General features: G+C 41.8%; 2 protein-coding genes across 2 annotated transcripts in view; one reads left to right on the forward strand and one right to left on the reverse strand.

The window, feature by feature from the left end:
• LOC128409565 (zinc finger protein 3-like) overlaps window positions 1-21560 on the forward strand; it is a 70772-nt gene extending 49212 nt beyond the window's left edge. Inside the window, exon 2 of the mRNA XM_053380157.1 lies at window positions 19665-21560. Coding sequence (XP_053236132.1) covers window positions 19892-20533 — 642 coding nt within the window. The 5' untranslated portion in view covers window positions 19665-19891 and the 3' untranslated portion in view covers window positions 20534-21560. The remainder of the gene's footprint in view (window positions 1-19664) is intronic.
• LOC128409548 (zinc finger protein OZF-like) overlaps window positions 1-21818 on the reverse strand; it is a 317248-nt gene that overhangs the window by 220473 nt on the left and 74957 nt on the right. The window lies entirely within an intron of this gene.

Genomic DNA, 21818 nt, shown 5'->3' on the forward strand with positions numbered 1-21818 from the left:
TTCCTCTTTCACAAGCAGTCATTTGCATTGTTCAGTCATTTCAGCCTCAATTTCTTCCTCTGGCTAGTATTATTATTATTATTAATGATATCAGGAAACTTGATGAGGAACTAAGGGGAAAGACTGTGGAGAGAGGCTCAGAACTCACAGGGTTAAGAGTTCTGAGTGACGTCTCACATTTTGAGGCGGGGTTTTAGAACACTGAGGGGAGGGTTTTACTGCGTCTCTCAGTGTGTGTGTTTGCTCTGAGGAGAGAGCAGCAAAATGTGCGCTCTGTCGCCAGGAAATTTATAGCTGTTGTGTTGTGCTAAGGAATAAAGACTTTAAAGATAAGGAGACTGCTGCGTCCAGCCTGAATTATTGCCCTCACACAGAACGACGTTCCTGCTTCTGTTCCGCTGTGTTTACTTGCTGCTGAGTCAAAGGTCCCTGGGGGAAGACCAGAGCCGCGCAGAGAAGTGTGCCGGACGCCATTGGGCTCCATAGGTTATGGCCCATCAGCAATTAAGATAAGCAACGTTCGTGCGTGTGGGGGAAGCCGGCTGAGGAGAAGACTGCAGCCAAAGGCCAGCCGATGAGACGCTGGGAAGGAAGACTGCAGTCAGAGTCGGCTGAGGAGCAGCCAAAGGCCAGCTAAGGAGTAGCTGGAGCCAGCCAGGAGTTCGCTGGGAGGAGCTGAGATCTGCCGGACCGGGAGGCACTACCGCTACCTGTAAGTAGGCCGGGCCCCGGGGCAAGATGGCAGACAGCCATGAATCGTCAATCCCTTTTGATAAGGTGGACGGGAGCAAGCCCTGGGTCAGGAGGCAGGCACTGAAGAAAGCAGTGGGAGCCAGGCCAGAGGGGGCTGAGAATTGCTCTGAGGAAGCACCAAGCCCAGGAGGGGCTGAGGGACGCCCAAGAAGCCCAGAGGGGGCTGGAAGCCCAGAGGGGGCTGGGACTGTGTTGGAGGGCTGCCGGAATGCCCCTACACATGAGCTGCGTGCAGGAGAGCAGCTGAGAGAAGAGAAGAGAGATGCACCTGTGAGTGGGGGTGCAAACCATTCCAAGGGTCTTGAGAGTGCCCAGGCTGTTTGGCAGGAGCTGGAGGGGGTTTGCAGAGAAACCACAGCAGAAGCCAAAGGCCATTTCCCCAAAGGCAGAAAAGCTTCAAGGAGCGCTGCTGGAAAGGTTGGGGGGGCAGAGAAGACCAAAGGCAAGTTTGCAAAGTTTTCCACTCGGCGATGTTTTGTTTGTGCTTCTTCTGAACACCTGCGTCGCAGCTGCCCACAGAGAGCAAGGGAGACAGGGCAGGATGTTTCCAAGGTCGCTTCCCATGGGAACCAGCCGGGTTTCCATGGCTACAAGTCCTGCAGAGCAGGCAGGCGTGGGAAACCGCAGATACTACGCGCTCCAGAGAGGGGAGGAAACGCTTATCAGCTGACTGCGTCAATGGCAGTTTTGGAGAACACCTGCAGCGAAGGCCCCAAGGTCGGGGGCAGCAGGAAGTCGGTTGCTAAGGCAACAAAGAAGGACAACTCCGGAGGGGGGAGAGTGCTACGTTGGGTTGTGGACTCGGCTGCGAATGCCCATTTGGTCACAGTGCCACCTGATGGACAAATGTGGAACTGCAAGGCTGTTTCAACTGGGAAAACAGTTAAATTTGCTACAGGTTCACAGGGACATGTGACCCATTTTGCTAACGTGTTTGTCTCTTTCTTGCAGGCTGAATTGAAGGTCTATTTCGTGCCTGAGATAAAACATTGCCTGTTATCTGTACCTTGCCTTTTACAGGAGGGATATTCAGTGAGTTTTGAGGAAAATGTTTGTACACTTTCCAGAGGGGGGAAACAGCTAATAAGTGTTGAGAGAAATCAGAACAACCTCTTTGTTCTGGAAACACCTCTGGAGGGTGAGGGGAATACTGGGAAAGCCACTGATCACACTCATGTGTCGTGTGCTTGCGTGTGGCACAAGAGAATGTCACATGGGTCCTGTGAGGACGTTCAGATGTTATCAGAGTGCACCAAAGGGTGCCGGGTAAAAGAATGTGGTCAACTTTTGAATTGCAGAGCTTGAAGAAAAGCAAGGAACAAGGGATTTAATGATCCCAGGGTGGAGAGAGTAACCACAAAGCCTTTTGAGCTTGTGCATGCGGACCTTTTTGGTATGCCACAGCCAAGTCTGGGCAAGGCCAAGTGGCTGATGGTGCTGACAGATGATTATACGCGGAACGCATGGGCTTTCACGCTGAAAACTAAGGAGGAGGCAACACAACTTATCAAAGATTGGGTTGCTGAGGTGGAACTAAGGTTCTCCACCAAGGTGCAGGGGTTCAAGTGTGACCGAGGTTCAGAGGTCACTGGGTCTGCTCTAAAGGGTTTCTTTCGCCAGAGGGGGATACGTCACAAGGTGACTTCTCCTCAGGACAGTGGCGTGGCAGAGCTTAGGAGTAAAGCTCTGGTTCGAGCATCCGAGATTCTACTGGATGACTCTGGTTTGCCTCAAAGTTTTTGGGGGGAGGCGGTAAAGACAGCCAATTTCACGATGAACAGGTGCTACAATGCAGTGGTAGGTGACACCCCATATTTCCTGCTTCATCGGCAGAAGCCGCTTGTGCATTTCTTTCGCACTTTTGGTAGCAGAGCCATGGTGCCTGTACCAAAGTTTCTGCAGCAGGAGGGTGGCCCAAGGTACCAGGAAATGATCTTCTGTGGATATGAGCCTGCGACAAAAGGGTGGAGATTCGCGTATCCAGAAGGTGATCAGACCAAGCTTCTGGTCAGTAAACAGGCTGAGTTCTTTGAGCAGGATGGTTGGGCAAGGCGCAAAGCGAGCTCTGACGTTCACTCAGATTGTCTGTCTGACTCTGAGGAGGAAGGAGAGCCAGAGCCTGAACCTGCTGGTGGAGACCAGGTCCCTGAACAGAGTAGGGCGTCTACACAGGTTGTTAAGAGAGTGTCCAAGAGTGAGCCCTCATCTCCTGTGCGCATAATGGAGAAAGCTCACAGACGTGTCAAGTCAGAGGGGGAGTCTTCTGATGAGGAAGACGCACATGCTGGCCCCAGTGGGTCGGGAGGAGCACCCCAGTTTGTGCCCAGGCGGTCATCGCGGGCTACAAAGGGAATTCCACCTGAGAGGTTTCAGGTCACAAATGCGTGGGTTGGTTTCGCACAGTGCGAACCTGAGGTTTGTGAGGAAGTTCAACAGGTGCCTAACAACGATGCCAGGAAGGGGCAGAAGGCAATGGGGAAGGTGTTGAACACTCAGAAGTCCTCTCAAAATATGATTCGAGAGGGGGTGTGGAGAGAGGCTCAGAACTCACAGGGTTAAGAGTTCTGAGTGACGTCTCACATTTTGAGGCGGGGTTTTAGAACACTGAGGGGAGGGTTTTACTGCGTCTCTCAGTGTGTGTGTTTGCTCCGAGGAGAGAGCAGCAAGATGTGCGCTCTGTCGCCAGGAAATTTATAGCTGTTGTGTTGTGCTAAGGAATAAAGACTTTAAAGATAAGGAGACTGCTGCGTCCAGCCTGAATTATTGCCCTCACACAGAACGACGTTCCTGCTTCTGTTCCGCTGTGTTTACTTGCTGCTGAGTCAAAGGTCCCTGGGGGAAGACCAGAGCCGCGCAGAGAAGTGTGCCGGATGCCATTGGGCTCCATAAAGACAGTGTTGACCCAGAGTAGTTACAAAATTAATGTTCTCTCCCCAAGTGCCACAGACCCTCCTCCAAAGAGAGCTTCTCTGAAGAAAGCACAAGCAAAAATTACTCAGTTTTACGTGAATAAGGAAAATGAGGAGGTGGCTAAGAAACAGCAGGAGCCAGATCCTATTACTGACCTTATAGGATCTCTCAGCAGCTCTGAGGATGAGCAGAAAGAGGTTTTGGGCCCAGGCAGCTCAACTGCTAAGTCATCTCTGGCACTGAGACCAGGAGCTCAAGCGACTCAAGGCCAAATCCAGGCTAAACAAGTAGAGGAACTAATGTTAAAAATTACAAAATAGTGCAACATAAAAAAGTTGACTTACAAAAACTTTTTAACCTGCTTGAGTGTAGCTCTTGCTCCAGACAGAAGACTTTAGAAGTTTGTACTCTACTGGAATTTGCACACCAGATCCTTATATCAATATGAAACGATATGCAAGGTTATCAAATGGTCTGATGTCCTGTCAGAAGCCAAAACAAAACCAACTAGGGAGAGGGTTTTGATAAAAAAGAATTGGAAATGGGTGCTGTCTCAAAATAAGCTACTTCTCTCAAGCTACCCTAAGCCTTTGGGAATCTTGTCACAAGAGGAGTGTAAAGTTTGTGAAGATGGTGTATAAGCACAGAGAATATCTAAGGAGGAGTGGTGTATCAGTCTCAAGATTATTCCAAAATGTGGCATCACCAGCTCCTCTGCTTCGACATTCAGCAACACCTCCAAAAAGTCCTCAATCCAAGGCGGACTATTGTCCTTTAGTTGACATATACTTTGCAGGTGACAATCCTGACTAGCCAGCTGACCTGGACCCCAAGGAACCCCATAACTCAGACAGCCCTGGGTCCTTGCACTTGAGAAATCTAGGGAAGGACCTACTTGACAGAACTGAAAAGAATTGATTGCATGTCTTCTGTGCTCTGCCATAAGTAGCCCAGAATGAAATATTCTCCAGATTTGACCTCTGACGTTTCTGCCTAATGAGTTTGAAGAAGGAACACAAGGGCTGATGCAAGTAGAACTTGACCCTTTGTGCTCCAGATCCAGCCCACCAGATATTCCACCATGAGTTGAAATTATGGGCTGAAAAGCCACCTCCCCCCACCAGCAGGTTAATGAACCCTCTTTCCTACCAATTGGAGATGAAAAGCTTCCCCAAAGATTTGGTCCCCATGCAAGAGGCAAATATGGCCACAACACCTGCCTGGCTTGCAATGAGAGAGCTCAAAGATTGTGAACTGGGCTCTGCATACAAAGAACCCAGCATGCAGGCACCTACAATACATGTACTGTGGTACCTTGGGTTCCATACGCTTCAGGTTACAGACTCCGTGAACCCAGAAATAGTGCTTCAGGTTAAGAACTTTGCTTCAGGGTGAGAACAGAAATTGTGCTCCAGCGGCACAGTGGCAGCAGGAGGCCCCATTAGCTAAAGTGGTGCTTCAGGTTAAGAACAGTTTCAGGTTAAGTACGGACCTCTAGAACGAATTAAGTACTTAACCTGAGGTGCCACTGTAATAGCTACTCTGCTCTTTTCTGCCCATGCTCTGGGGTTGCAGTTTTCAGGCTTAGGGACAGGAAGGTGACTGGTTTTTGCACCAAGTTGTGTCCATAAGCCCCACTGAGTACAATGGGATCTGCTCTCAGGTCATTACTGTGCAGAATGTGTCAGCCTTACGAAGTGGGGTGAGGAGAAAACAGGGGAAATTTTGTTCCAAAATTTCCCAATACTTCGGCCATTTGGCCTCCATATTGAGTTTTTTCTGAGCCTTTGCTTCCATTGGTGACAGCCATCTCGGGGTTTTATTTTCTAACAAGTCTTTATATCTTATCCAGACATTAAATAGTGCTTTCCTGACAATAACGCTTTGTGTTCTTTAACCTTATCATACCACAGATATGCATGCCAACCAAATACATTGTTAAAACCTTCCAAATCCAACACATCAGTATTTTCAAGAAGCATCCATTCTCTCAGCCAACAAAAAGCGGCTGATTCATAATAAAGTTTGAGGTCTGGCAGGGCAAATCCACCTCTTTCTTTAGCATCAGTTAATATCTTAAATTTTATACGAGGCTTCTTGCCCTGCCAGACAAATCTAGAGATATCTCTCTGCCACTTCTTGAAGCAGTCCATTTTGTCCAAAATTTGCAATGTTTGAAACAAAAACAGCATTCTTGGCAATACATTCATTTTTATCACAGCAAGTCGGCCTAACAACGATAACTTCAAATTTGACCATATTTCTAAATCCTTTTTCACTTCAGTCCAACATTTTTCATAGTTATCCTTAAATAAATTCACGTTCTTAGCAGTCATGTTAACCCCTAAATATTTCACTTTCTTAACCAGTGTTAATCCTGTCTCCTTCTGAAACTTATCTCTCTCATTCTCTTTTTTTTTTACCAGTAAATTTTTCTTTATTTTCATTAATTATACATATATACAATCTAGATTACATAAGTTACTTATAACATTGCTGTTACCAAAATCATATACATAATACATACTTATTTGGGGCTCCGCCGAGCCTTGGACTTCCCTTCACTTCATTGGTAAGTATCAGATAGTGTCAAAGATTACGTGTTTTATCTACTTTACGTACTTGTCAAACACTGTTAGAGTTGTTCTATTCCTGCCAGAGTCGTCAAAGTTCTATACTTATCTCTTAAATATACCAAATATTTATTCCAATTTTCATGAAACTTCTGATCATCTTGGTCTCTTAGTCTTCCTGTTAATCTAGCTAGTTCAACATAATTTATCATCTTGATCTGCCAGTCATTTATGGAAGGTATTAATTCCGTTTTCCAGTTTTGGGCTAACATGGCTCTAGCGGCCGTTGTGGCGTATAAAAATAAATTTTTATCCTCTTTTTTAATTTCTTTATCAACTATTCCTAATAGAAAGGCTTCAGGTTTTTTGGGAAAAGTATACTTAAAATTTTTTTTAAGTTCGTTATAAATCAGTTCCCAAAAGCCTTTTACTTTACTGCATGTCCACCACATATGATATAATTCACCATCTCCCTTACCACATTTCCAGCATTTCTTAGTCTTCAGTTTATAGATCTTGGCTAACTTCACTGGTGTAAGGTACCACCTATAAATCATCTTCCAGAGGTTCTCCCTTAATGCCATACACGCTGTAAATTTAATATTTACGTTCCACAGTTCTTGCCACTTTACAAAGTCGATATTATGACCAATGTCTATGGCCCACTTTATCATGGCCTCCTTCACCTCTTCGTCTTTTGTATACCATTCTAGTAAGAGGTCATACGTCCTAGATAATAATTTATTTTTGCCTTCTATGATTTCCACATTAAATTTAGATTTTTTGTCTTCAAAACCTAGCTTCCTTTTGTCTTCTTTTAATAGCTCGTTCACTTGATGGTACTGCAGCCACCCCGTAAGCACATTCTTTACCTCTTCGTAAGGTTTAAGTTTTACACCCTGATCTGTTTTATTAGTAAGTTCTTCGTAGGTAGCTTTTTCCCTTTCCATATTAGTTTTTTTAACAGTTAGAACATTTATTGGTGAGATCCACCATGGGGTTTTCTTTTCCAGCAGGTTCTTATTTCTTTCCCATACTTGGAATAATGGTCCTCTAATTATATGATTAATGAAGCCTCTATGAACTTTTACCTTTTCATACCACAGGTACGAGTGCCACCCGTACCTGTTGTCGAAGCCCTCTAAGTCGAGAATATCAGTATTCTCTAGCTTTATCCATTCTCTCACCCACGTTAGGCAGGCCGCTTCATAATATAAACTCAAGTCTGGTAAAGAGAAACCCCCTCTTTCTTTTTTATCTACCAATATTTTCATTTTAATTCGTGGCCTTTTTCCCTGCCAGATGAATCTCGCTAGGGTCCTTTGCCATTCTTTGCACTGTTTTAATCCTTTCAGAACTGGTATGGTTTGGAATAGAAATAGCATTCTTGGTAGAATGTTCATTTTGATAACTGAAATCCTCCCTAAGAAGGAAAGTTTTAATCTCTCCCAGATTTCTAAATCTTTTTTGATACCCTTCCAGGTAGCCTCGTAGTTGTCTTTATATAAGTTTATATTTTTCGCTGTAATCCACACTCCTAGATACTTTACCTTCTTCGCAACCATAATTCCCGTCCTTTTTTCTAAGTCTGTTATATCTTCCTTTGTTATATTTTTTATTATCATTTTGGTTTTATTCTTGTTAAGCTTAAGACCTGCCACTTCTCCAAATTCTTCTAATTTCTGTAGGGCTTCTGGTAAGCTATTCTTAGGATCTTCCAGAGTTAGTAGCAAGTCATCTGCAAATGCTTTTATTTTGAATTCCTTGCTTCCTATCTTAATTCCTTTAACTCCCGGTGATTCCCTTAATTTTTTATTAAACACTTCTAACACTGTTATAAATAACAAAGGGGATAAAGGACAGCCTTGCCTAGTCCCTTTGGCAATATCAAATGCCTCAGATGTACTATTATTTATTATAAGTTTGGCTTTCTGCTCTTGATAGATGGCCTCAATACCTCTTCCAAAACCTTCACCAATTCCCATCATTTTTAAATTTTCCTTCATAAATCGCCAGGAGACGTTGTCGAATGCCTTCTCGGCATCAATGAAAACCAACGCCGCCTGCTTGTCTATTCTACTGTCCAAATATTCGATAATATCTATCACGTTTCTTATATTATCTTTTAGTTGTCTCCCCGGAAGGAAACCCGTTTGGTCTTTATGAATTATTTTATTTAGGACTTTTTTTAACCTTTCCGCCAATATGTCTGCGAACAGCTTATAGTCATTATTTAATAATAAAATAGGTCTATAATTCTTTACCTCTAAGCTGTCCGCATCTTTTTTAGGGATTAAAGTAATATATGCTTCTTTCCAGGTATTTGGAATTCTCCCTTCCTTTAATACATTATTCATAACTTCGCATAGCACTGGCGAAAGTTGGTCACTTAACATTTTGTAATATTTAGTTGAAATACCGTCTGGCCCTGGCGCTTTTCCTATTTTCTTTTTTTTTATTGCTTTCCTAATTTCTTCCTCCGTAATTGCCCGGTTTAGGTGTTCTCTTTCTTCAATCGTGATCTGTTGTAGTTGGTATTTTTTCAAATGGTCTTCTATCTCTTTATCTGTCTCTTTTCCTCTTTTATATAAATCCTTATAGTATCTCTGAAATATTTTCTTTATCTCTTTCGGATCCTCCACTGTCCTTTCTCCAACCCTTATCTTGCATATCGTATTTTGTTTTTTCCTCTCTTTTATTTGCCATGCTAAATATTTCCCCATCTTATTTGCTGATTCAAAGTTCTTTTGTTTCAGCATTTTAATCCTCCATTCAATTTCCTGGTTCACTATCATAGAGAATTGGGCTTGTAGCATCCTTATATTCTGTTTTATTATTTCATCCCCTGGTTTAATAGTTAACTGTCTTTCATTCTCCATAAGCTGCAGTAGGATTTCTTCTTTCTTTTTCTCTTTTCTCTTTCTTAAAGTACTATTTTCCTGAATTAAGAAGCCCCTCATGACGGCCTTCCCCGCATCCCACACCGTTTCTAGTGGAGTTTCTTTATTCAAATTCCACTTAAAGTATTCCTCGATTGTCTCTTTTGCTTTATTTACTATCTTGTGGTCGTTGAATAAATTTTCATTCATTCTCCATCTTAGTGATCTAAAATCTTTTCCTTTTATCTCCATATAGACTGGATTATGGTCAGATAGAGTTTGTGGGTGGATTTCTGCTTTAATTACTCTCTGCGTCAATTCCTTCGAGATCCACATAAGATCTATTCTCCCCCAACTTTGGTTTGGATTTGAAAAGAAAGTAAATTGTTTTGACGTGGGATTTTTAAATCTCCAGACGTCAATTAATCCCAAATTTTCCACTAACTCGAAGAAGGTTTTCGGTAATTTACCCTCCCTCACTTCCTCTTTTCTTGTTGATCTATCCATGTTTGGGGAGACTACTCCGTTAAAGTCTCCCATCAATATCAAATGTTGGTCCATCCATTCTAACAATTTGTTGCCTAATTCAGAATAAAATGTTGACTTTTTATCATTGGGAGCGTATATCCCCACTACATTTATCTTTTCTCCTTGATGGGTGATCTGTACAACTATCATTCTCCCCTCTTCATCTTTATATAATAATTTTGGGTCAAGTTTTTCTTTTACATATAATACCACTCCTCTTTTCTTGACGTTATCTGATGTTACAAAATCCAATCCTAGTCTCTTATTACTTAGAATTCTTTTGTGTTTCTTTTTTATGTGAGTTTCTTGAAGACAAACTACGTCAAGGTTCTTTTTAAACAATATATGAGCAATTTGATTTCTTTTGGTTTTATTGTTTAGCCCGTTCACATTCCATGAAATAATTTTTAAAGTCATTTTTAGTGTACAGTCAGTAAGTAGTCGAGTCTAAGTTGGTTCTACTGTTCTTTGTTATCTGTCTCTTCTTCCTCTTTTTCTTCGTCTAGGCTTTCCTCCCCTTCTGCCTCTCCGCTTCCTTCACCTCCACCCCTCTCTTCCCCCGTCTGTTCCCCTTCTGGTTCCCTCCCTTCCATCCTTCCCAGTTCCTTCTCATATCTTCTTGCAAATTTGTTCAATTCCAGAGGGCTAGTTAGTTTAAATCTTTTTTCTTTAAAATAGAAAGAAATCCCTTCCGGGAATTCCCATCTATACTGGATCCCGTTCTTCTTCAATTGGTTAGTTAATTTTTTATAGATATCTCTCTTGCGAAGAAATCTCGAAGGAATCTCTTTAAATATAATAATTGGCTTTCCTTCAATGCATAGTTTTTGATTATAGTTTAGTTTTAATATTTCATTTCTTATATCCAGTGAGTTAAACATAACCAGGACATCTCCTGGCAGTTTCTTCCCTCTGGCTTTGGCTGATTTTGTTTTTATCCGAAAAATATTTGCAACTGTGTATCCTAACTCTTCTTCCTTCATATCTAGCCAAGCTGCTAATTCTCTAACCATCTTAGATCGTATATTTTCATTTAGTTCCTCTGGGATCCCCCTAAATTTCAGGTTTGATTGCTTCTGTCTCATTTGAGTCATCGCCACACTGTCCAATAACTCTTCCTGTATTTTATTTATCTCTTTCACCTCCATCTTAATCCTATCCATATCTTTCCTGTTTTCTTTGGTGTCCTTTTGAACCCTTTTCATTGAGTCTTCCAGCACTTTGGATCTCTGGGATAAATCTTTTACTTTTCCTGTTAATTCTCCCACCACCTCCTCTAATCTCTTATTCATAGAATCCTGTACTTCACATAGTTTTTTCTCAATATACTGTTCATTATTTTTAAATTCTTTCCTTATTTCAGCCATCAAGTTATCATAGTCTTTAATCTCCTTTCCTTCTTTTCCATTTTCCTGTCTTGATGGTCTCCTTTCAGCTGGCGTTCCCACCCCCTTTTTCATCTTTTATTTCTGTTTGTCTTAATTAATTAATTAATTAAGAAGAAGAACAAGAAACACAAAAGGTAAAAAATATCCCTCTTTCTCCTCCTCTAGAGGTCGCTCGACTGTAATTTGAAAAATTCCTTTGTTTTCTCAATGCAATTCCTTTTTGTTCCCTCACGGTGGCGCTTCACTTACGTTCCCCCTTTTAACTTCCCAGCGTGAAATCTCTTCCCTCACACTGCTTGGGAGCCAATAGCACAAATCTTTTTACAATCGCAAAGAGCAGATACAAGCGGGAGAAAGTTAAAGTTCAGAATCCTAACGAAATAAATAATATATATGAAAAAGAGAACATCAATACATCAATACCCCCCCTAAGAAGGAAAAAAAAAAAAAGAAAAGAGAGAGAAAAAGTGGGTAGGAAGTCCCCAGTTCGGTACTTTCCAGGAGGCAAAGACGAAACTGCGAGGCAGATTTCAAAGTCCAAACAAAATAAGAGTGGGGAGGAGTCCCGACTAAGCCCGAGGATTACCGCGGGAGGACAGCAGAGTCTGAAGAAAGCGTAGAGTCTTGCCCAGATCTACTCCTCGTTTCCTGATATGGTAAAGTATATATTTAAAGCACCATTCTTATCTTCTCCTAGTTGTTTACCATTGTGAACCGCTTTTAAGGGAAGAAGAGGAAGTAGAGCCGGGGATTTCCTCTGTTTTCCACCTTTCTCTTGCAGTTCGCTTTCTCCTCCCCAAACTCTCGTTGAACTCACTCCTCTCAATGGCGGACTCCGCTTTCTAGCAACCAAACAATCCAAATAATACAGAGAAACAGTTTCAGCTTAAACTCCGTCGAGGGGGGGGATATATAGGAGATACAGAAACTCGCAACAGAGACTCGCTTATATGTCCTTGACTGAGTAACAAAGTTTACAACCTCTTTTAGTCGCTAACAAAGCACGCTCCGACCAGGACAAAACAGAAATGTTTCTATCTTCTTCTCTAACGTTCACCTTTTTCAGACAGTCCAATGCCTCAGATTTTTACGCTTTTTTTTTTCTGAGGTCTCTCTGCAACACCCACTCGGCAGCTTCGGTCTTTCCCCTCTCCTCTCCCAGTCTTCCGTTACACGTCGTTTACTCTTACCGCTGAAGTGAATTCCTTCTTCTTACATGTCGTAAATCCTTTGTTCCGCTGGTTTCTTTGACTTAAGTTCAGTCTACTATTATTATTATTTAAATTGCAACCCAGCTTCTTTATTGTTGTTGGAGGCTTGCCGCTTTTACTCGGAGCCTGAGGCTTCACAGCGCGAGGTCTGATACTTCCCTTTCGTGCTGCAGCTCCACCCTGTTCTCAAACTTGGTTTAAAAAGTCCGAAAAAACAAGGGAGCACCAGCTGCACCGCCAGGTACTGTCCCCAAAGATAATCCTCTTTGGGTTTCGAGGTCCACGGAGCCTTCGTGACACCTCTAGACCCCCGCGTTGTTCGAGACCCCCCCGGAGGGCAGCCTCGCGCTCCTTTCCTGTAGCTGCGGTTCGCTTATCTCTCTCATTCTCAGTTAGATTTTTCTCTAAAACCTTAGTTTTTGTCTTATTCAACTTGAAACCTGCTACCTGACCAAATTCTTGAATCAGTTCTAGTACTCTTTTAGTGCTAGATTCTGGCTCCTGTAGAGTCAATACCAAATCGTCAGCAAATGCTTTCAATTTGTACTGTTTGGCTCCCACTTGTATACCTTTTACCAATTGGTCCCTTCTAATCATATTTAACAAAACCTCCAGGACCGATATAAAAAGCAATGGAGAGATTGGGCAACCTTGTCGTGTTCCTTTCTCAATCTTAAATTCTTCCGTCACTACGTTATTCACAATTAATTTAGCCTTCTGTTCTGAATAAATTGCACCTATACCATTTCCAAAACCTTGACCAACCCCCATCCCCAGTAAATTCTTCTTCATAAAACTCCAAGAAATGTTGTCAAAGGCTTTCTCCGCGTCCACAAATATCAAAACTGCTTTAGTATGGATCTTCACTTGTAGTTTTTCTAAGATATTAATTATATTCCTCGTATTGTCAGACAAGTGTCTGCCCGGGAGAAAACCCGCTTGATCTTTGTGAATTTCTTCTGCTAACACCTTTTTTAATCTTCTAGTCAAAATATCTGCAAAAATTTTATAATCCACATTAAGCAGTGATATGGGGCGGTAGTTCTTAAGCTGTGTCTTTTCAGTCTCTGTTTTCGGTATAAGTGTAATATATGCTTCCTTCCACAATTCTGGTGCCTTTTTCCCTTCCAGTATTTCATTACAGACTTCCTTTAAAGGTTGTATTAACCATTCTTTCAAAGATCTGTAATATCTTGAAGTCAGTCCATCCGGTCCTGGGGATTTACCCAATTGCATGTTCTGAATGGCCCCTTCTACTTCCTGTTCCGTTATTTTGTAATTCAGCATTAACTTATTTTCCTGGGAAATTTTTTGTAGTCCATTCATTTTCAAAAATTTATCAATGTCCATTTCTTTCTGCGTCTCCTGTGTATATAGTTTTTTGAAATACCTCTGGAAGCACTTTCTAATTTCCACTGGATTCTGTATATTCTTTCCTTCCACTTCTAAATTCGTAATAGTATTAAGTTTTTGTCTTTTTTTCATTTGCCAAGCCAACAGTTTTCCACACTTATTTGCCGATTCAAATGTCTTTTGTCTCATCTGTTTAATCTTCCATTCTATTTCCTGATTAATCGTTTTCATATATTGTACTTGATATAACTTTACCTCTTTCAAAATCTCCTGCGACTTTGGTTTCACCCTCAATTTCTTCTCTCCTTCCTTTATTTTTTCCAGGATTTTGTCTTTTTTCTCATTTTGAATTCTCTTCTTAATTGCATTCTGTTGTATCAAAAATCCTCTCATGAACGCTTTGCTTGCATCCCAAATTACTCTTTTTTCCACAGTAGTGTTCATATTTATCTCAAAATAGTCTCTCAAAGTTTTTTGGGCCTTCTTAGTGAATTCTTCATTCCTAAACAAAGTATCATTCATCCTCCATCTAAAGGAACCAATTGGCATCAATTTCATTTCCATCTTCACGGCATTATGGTTGGAGCAGGTCTTGGGGCAGATTTCCACTTTACTAGTCTTCGGAGCCAGTCCTCTGGTTACCCAAATTTGGTCAATTCTTGTCCATGTCATTTTAGCCTCAGAGAAGAAGGTTCCCTCTCTTCCCAGGGGATTCTTCGTTCTCCAGATATCGACTAAATCCATATTTTCAGTCATATCAAAGAAAGTTTTTGGTAATCTTCCATCCTTGGTGACTACCTGTCTCTGTGCCTTATCCATATTTGTAGACACTACACCATTCATGTCTCCCATCAAAATCATATTGTAATCCATATAGTCCATCAGAGTCTCATGTAACTTCTTAAAAAATTCCGATTTTCCTTCATTTGGTGCATAAATACCTACTATCAAGCATTTTTCTCCTTGCATTTGAATTTCAATTGCAACAAATCTTCCTTGATCATCTTTAAATATGAATTTTGGTGATAGGTTCTCCTTTGCATAGAGGACCACTTCTCTTTTTTTTTTTAACTTTATCCGATGAGATAAATTCTTGGCCTAATCTTTTATTATACAATATCTTCCTGTGTAGCCTTGTCACATGTGTTTCTTGTAAACAAATCAAGTCCAAATGCTCTTTTTTCAGTAAATGAAATACTCTCCGCTTTTTTCCGGGGAGTTCAGTCCATTAACATTCCAACTCAAGACCTGCAGCGCCATCATGTGGTTACTTTGATGCCCCCCCCCCAACTGCACCCAATGCTTGCTCCTCTTCTGTTGGTAATGATGATGGCACGTTCACTGGGGGGTCCAATCCAAAGGATAGTGTTGATATATCCAATGTTCCCCTGTTTGGTGATCTTCTCTCCAATGCTCTTTGCTCTCGTCCTCTATCTGGTGATCTTCTGTCCAATGCTGTTGGCTCTTTTCCGATTCCCTTCTGCAGATCTTCTTCGTATTTAATCAGAAACTTTATTTTATCTTCTACTGATCTTATTTTTATTTTCCTTCCTTTAAAGCTGAAGGATAGGCCTTGAGGAAATTCCCACCTGAAAATGATTTTGTTCCTTCTCAGCAGGGCAACCAAATCTCCAAAATTGGACCTAAGGTCCAGAAGATGTTTTGGGATATCTTTAAATATTTCCACTCTTGACTGTTGTATTATCAAAGTCTTCTCGTAGTGCCAACCCAAAATTCTGTCTCTCTCTTCTTTAGATCGGAGGGTAATCAAACAGTCTCTTATTCTGTTCTTCTCCTTCTTCCCTCCTCTTCCAAGTCTAAAGGCCCTCACAATTCTGAACTCCTCTTTTTCCAAGTCCAAATCCCAACAGTCTGCAAATTCCTGTGTAAGAAACTCTAACAAAGAGTCCTTTTCCAGTTCAGGTACAGCTCTAATTCTCAAATTTGTCTGTTTTTCCTTGAGCTCAATCATAGAAAGCGCCAACTTATGGTCCTCAAGTTGCTTCTGTAGGTCTGGAACTCTTTCTATTTCCAATTGAGTTACCTTTGCCTCCACGGCAACAACTTTTTCCTTGGCTTCCTCTGCGATCTGTTGAGTCGAATTAGACTCCTGTATCAGTTTCTCAATAGCTTCTGTATTTGTATTAACTTTTTGTCCCAAACTATTTATACTTTGTGTGTTCTGGTCTAATTTTTTATTCATTTGTTCCAATGATTCATTTATCTTACTTAATGCAAGCGCTAAAGCCTCTTCTGATATCATTCCTTTTGATTTAGAGTGCATTGATACAGCCGCAAATGGGGCAGGAGGACCAGATGTAGAGGCTCTTCGCTGCCAAGACTTCCCAGACCTTGTTGTTTTGTCTTGGATTGGCAGGTCTATTTTTTCTTTTCCATCTGCCATAACACTTAGACACTTCAAGGTCAATTCCGCAGTCCCAGAGTCTTATCTTAGAACTGGAAAATTCCAACCCTTGTAGCAATTTCAGAAACCTCCTCTAGAGGGAAATAGTTACTAATTATGTTGTGTTAGCCCAAAATGACACTTTTTAAAACACAGTTGCACCAATAGATTTAGTATCAAGTCTCAGTTACTATTACTCAGTTACTTTTGCTCCTTTTACTCCTTTTTGAGGTCAGAAGAGGATGATTAAAACAATGTATCACTCTTGTTTCACTGGCAGTCAGCAAACGGTCTATTCAGAGTCAATGCACACTCCAAAATACAATAATCTTAATGGCAGCCCGTTTCCAGGTTCTGAGCGGTGAAAATTTATCTTCTTTCCCTCTCTTTTTGCAGGCAAATACTGTCCAAAACTCCCCCCTCTTCTCCTGCTTCCAAGGGGGGGTCGCTATTTTTAATACTGGAAATTCGGACGTTTACGATAGACTTTCCCAGGCTTTAGCTTGAGCCTGTTTGCTTCCGACTATTTACAAAGGAGGAAGGCGGGCTTCCTGTTTTGAACCTCCCCCCGTTCGTTACCAGAGTCAAGTTTTTAAGACTCCAATTCTTCACTTTACTCACGAGTAATTACTTTTAGATCCAATTGTCCACAGGAAAAAGTCAGCGCTCTCCGGCAATGGCTGTGCGGCTTCACTCCGTGGAAGTAGCAGTCGATTCAAAGCACCGCGCCGCTCACCCCACTTCGCTCCGGATCCCCGAAAACGGGTTTCCCCGCGAGTAAGGGAGGCGCGTTCACAGGCTTCACCCGCCTGTGATTTTTAAAGGGTCTCCGCCTTCGCTGCGGCGGCCAGACCTGATTTCCACAGAGCGGATTCCTCCTATTCAGAGGAATTCCGCCATTGCCGATGGCGCTAACTCAGAAGTCCTTTTTTTTGAGCAATATTTTGCCATCTATTCATCAAAACATTTCCACTCCTTTTTAAATTTTTGATTCGACTGAGTTCTTCTTATAGCAGTTAATTTTGCCAAAATTAAATATTCATTTAGTTTACAAATCCATTCCTCCTTTGTGGGTATAGTTTGTGACTTCCACCTAGCAGCAATCACTATTCCAGCAGCTGCACTTGTGGAATGTAATGGCATCCGCCACACTTTCCTGTGCCAACTCTCCGTGCCAACTGTGAGCCTTAAGCTGTCTTCCTGGCTCCAAGCCGAGTTTCGCAGCAGCGGTCATGCCTTGGGTGGGTGATAAATCCAAGGCTGTCCGCAGGCTTCTTGCTCATCTAAGAAGTCTTTAATCATTGTACAGAAAAACATGATAAATCAACCCGGAGATCGAGCGGACATCTCCTCGGCTTGACAGCTAAAAACGAAAGTAACTCGCACACAAAGAAAGATTCCCGTATGTGAACGAAACCACACCTCAGAATGTGGGACGTCACACAGAACTGTTTAACCTTGTAAGTTCTGATTCTCCTCATAGTACTTGCATATAGAAAAATTCTTCCCCCCCCTCACATCTCCACCACATATGTATTGTTGTTCCTATTTCTCCACCACTGAGGCATTCCCAAAGTAAAGGAAGGATTGAACTCTGATTAATAAGAATACACACAGAGACTTGAACCAGGGTGCGTATAATAGTCTCTCTCTGTGTCCGTCTGTGTCTCTCGCCCCCTCGGCCCAGGTCATTTTATTCACAAAAGAACTTTTACAGAGTGTTCGAAAGAACCAATCAGATTTATTCTGAGCATTTCAACAAACCCACGTGGGGACAAGTTAAACTATAAACACTAGTTAGGCATGCATACTTTTGGGTAAATGAATTGAGAACTACAAAGGAGTGCATTCAGCAACCCCAGAGGTCATAAACAATCAGTACACATGATAAGGAGGATGGCCAGGAGGACAGTGACCATTATCACCTTAATGTGAAACCTGTTTCCTGGCCCTAAGATTAACATCCAAAGATTAATATATAAGAAAAGTTACATCAAAGAAGCTTGACCCAGGAAGCCTGCCTGGCGACAACTGAAAGTGTACGTGACTTGTGAAGCAAGAGAGATGGAACAGGGATGCAGAGGTGTGTATTGATCAAGAATCATATCAAAATAGTTTAAACCCAGTCAACACAATGCTTTCATTGCTGACACAGATGGCTTACTCTATATTTGTTATAATTCCTCATAACAATCCCATCTGATCACTACACACCACATCTCCAACAGAGGTTGGATTTCAATTTGATTATCTTTGCCAGCTTAACTGGCGTTAAGGACAACCTATAGAACAGCTTTATAAAATGTTTTTTAATTGTATATGAGGCAGTAAATCTATCCTCTCGCCAGAGTTTCTCCCATTGCTCTAGACAGATAGTATGTCCGAGATCCTGAGACCATTTACTCATTGTTTCTTTCACTTCTTCCCCCATCAATTCCCAGTCCAATAAGAGATTATCTGTTTTGGATAACAATATCTTTTTATTCTGTATCACTGTGCTGTTAAATTTTGAATCCTCTTTTGCAAATCCATTCTTTTGATCCAAGTTGAGTATACTTCTAAGTTGTATACACTACCATCTGTCAACTTCGTATTGCCGTATGTCTTCATAGGACTTGAATCTGAGTTTCCCCTGTTCCTTTTCCAATAATTGTCTATTTGTTGGCCAATTTGTTCCCGTACTCCATTTTTTGATAGCATATGCCTCCAGTGGTGATATCCACCAAGGTGTCTCTGGTTCCAGGGGTAATCCATATTTGTTCCAAACTTTATATAATGCACCTCTTAATATATGACTTGTAAATGATAACTTTAATCTACTCCAGGTTTCAAAATCTTTCCTTATTCCTTTCCAAACATTCTCATAATTATTTTTGTACAGATTGATATTCTTCATAGTTAGATCTATACCCAAATATTTTGCATTCTGTAAGCCAACCTTTTCCTGAATTTCTTTTTGCTCTTGTTCTTGCATATTTTTTACCATAAGTTTTGTCCTTTCCATATTCATTTTAAAGCCAGACACCTTTCCAAAATCATATATTAGCTTTCTTGCTTTAGCGATACTTGCTTCTGGTTCTTCTGTTGTTAACAAAATATCATCTGCAAAGGCCCTGATCTTATAAACCTCTTTTCCCAATGTTATGCCTATGATCTCTTTGTCTTTCCTTATTTCCGACAACAATATTTCTAATGTCAGTATAAAAAATAAAGGAGAGAGAGGACATCCTTCTCTGGTGCCCTTCTCCACTGGAGAGCATTCTGTCTTGACACTATTAATTATTAGACTAGCCTGCTGCTTCTCATAAATCGCATTTATACCTCTGCAATATTTTTCACCCAGAGCTTCAGAGTTTTTAGGGAAGTTGAAGTAACTTCTGTCAGGTTTGTTGTTTTTGCTTCTGTTTGCATTTGATTGACTAAAGAGATGACTGACCTTGGAGATGGAGTGGATTCCATGATTGAGCCAAACAAAATCTAGTCCAGATAAATGCCAAGCAATATCTCAGTTAATACCAGCCAACTAAGGAAGTGAAAACTATAGTAAGGCCTCACATCTAACTCCATTCAGTTCTTCCTCTATCACAAGCATTCATTAACTTTGTTCAATAAACGTTAGCTCCATTTCTTCCTGAGGCTCTAATTAGCTTCTCTCTTCATTGCAGATGGTGCTAAATTGGAAGGGAAGAACAAGGGGGAGCACAAGAGAATCCACATAGCGGTGAAGTCATATAAGTATTCAGAGTGTGGAGAGAACATTGGTCAGAGCTCCCAGTCGAACTCCCATCAAGGAAAGAGCTTCGTTTGGAGGGACAGCCTCACTTTACACGAAAGAAGTCACAGTGGAGAGAAATTGTATCAGTGCTTGGAATGTGGAAAGATCTTCAGTCAGATGGATCATCTCACTTCCCATCAAATAATTCATACGGGTGAGAAACCCTATCAGTGCTTTGAATGTGGAAAGAGCTTAATTCAGAAGAATAATCTCACTTCCCATCACAGAATTCATACTGGAGAGAAACCCTATCAGTGCTTTGAATGTGGAAAGAGCTTTTGTGTGAGTGGTGAACTCACTTCCCACCAAAGAATTCATACAGGGGAGAAACCCTATCAGTACTTGGAATGTGGAAAGAGCTTTTGGCTGAGTGGTGAACTCACTTCCCATCAAAGAATTCATACAGGTGAGAAACCCTATCAGTGCTTGGAATGCGGAAAGAGCTTCAGTCAAAGTGCCACACTCTCTTCCCATCACAGAATTCATACAGGGGAGAAACCCTATCAGTGCCTCGAATGTGGGAAACGCTTCAGTCAAAGCGCCAATCTCACTTCCCATCAAAGAATTCATACAGGGGAGAAACCCTATCAGTGCTTCGAATGTGGGGAAAGCTTCACTAATAGCTCCCATCTCACTTCTCATCACAGAATTCATACAGGGGAGAAACCCTATCATTGCTTAGAATGTGGAAAGAGCTTCAGTCATAGCACCAATCTCACTTCCCATCAAAGAATCCATACAAGAGAGAAAACATCTTAGTGTTTGGAATGTGGGAAAAGATTCATTCATGGCCCACCAAATAATTCATATGGGGTTGAAAGCATATCAGCACATGGAATGTGTATAAAATTTCACTTGTTAAAAAGTCAATTTAAGATCTCACACCAGGGTGAAGTATAGAATTATAGATTCAGAATCTAGTCCAGCCCCCTCCAGAATTCTCATTTCAAGCACCCATGACAGGTGGCCATCCAACTTCTTCTTAAAATCCCCCCAATGAAGGTCCACTCCCTTCTGAGATAGTTCCTTTTCACTGTCAGCTCTTACTATCAGAGAGAAAATATAAAAAAGACTTTGGAGAAGACTTCCGGTGTGATGGCCTATGGCGTTTGGCTGCTTTCCCAGGACACCGGACCCCAGTCATGCAATTAAACAAGGTGAATCTGGGGGTAATGCTGAGATAAGATGGCGCCCGGCACGCTTCCGCTGCGCCGATGGACGCCTGTGCCGATAGAAAAACTTGAGCTCTCTTAGCAGAGTCCTTAGCAGAGTTCTGCAGCGGTAGAAAGTGTTGCCTTGTGTGTGGATAATAAATCAGACTGAATGCAGGCTTCTTGCTAATCTCCAACAGCCTTTAAGGAGAAGAAAAACATCATAAATCAGCCCGGCGAGAGAGCGGACATCCTATCGTCTCTCAGCCAAAAACGAAAGGAAAACTCACACACAAAGAAAGATTCCCGTATGTGAACCAAACCACGCCTCAGAATGTGAGACGTCACACAGAACTGTTTAACCCTGTAAGTTCTGATTCTCCTCACACCCCCTCTCGTCTCGCATCCTGAGGGAAACTGTGAGTATAACTCACCCCAAACACAACCCTTCACAGAACTCCCCATGTCGCTGGAAGGTCAAGGGTTTAGTAAACCCATCAGCTAGGTTCTCCTGGCTCGAACAATACTTGAGCCGTATCCAACCTGCTTGGACACTCTGACATACATTCTGGAAATGTATGTCCAAATGCTTGGTTCTGGACTTGAACTGTCCAGATTCTGCCAACCTAAGACAAGGTTGATTGTCTCCCCAAACAGTTATGGGCAAGTAACAATCCCCACAGATCTCTTGGATCAAGCACCGGTAGAAGTCCAACTCCCTGCACAAATCCGACAACGCACTGAACTCAGCCTCAGTGGAAGAAAGTGCAATAAGACTTTGCTTCTGGGACTTCCAACCAACCAGGGATTCCCCAAACTTTACCACCAGCCCAGACACAGACTTCCTGTCTCCAAGAGATGCCCAATTGCTGTCACTCCAGCATGTAAGCCGT

Source organism: Podarcis raffonei, chromosome 2 (assembly GCF_027172205.1).
Source record: "Podarcis raffonei isolate rPodRaf1 chromosome 2, rPodRaf1.pri, whole genome shotgun sequence".
Taxonomy (NCBI): Eukaryota; Metazoa; Chordata; class Lepidosauria; order Squamata; family Lacertidae; genus Podarcis; species Podarcis raffonei.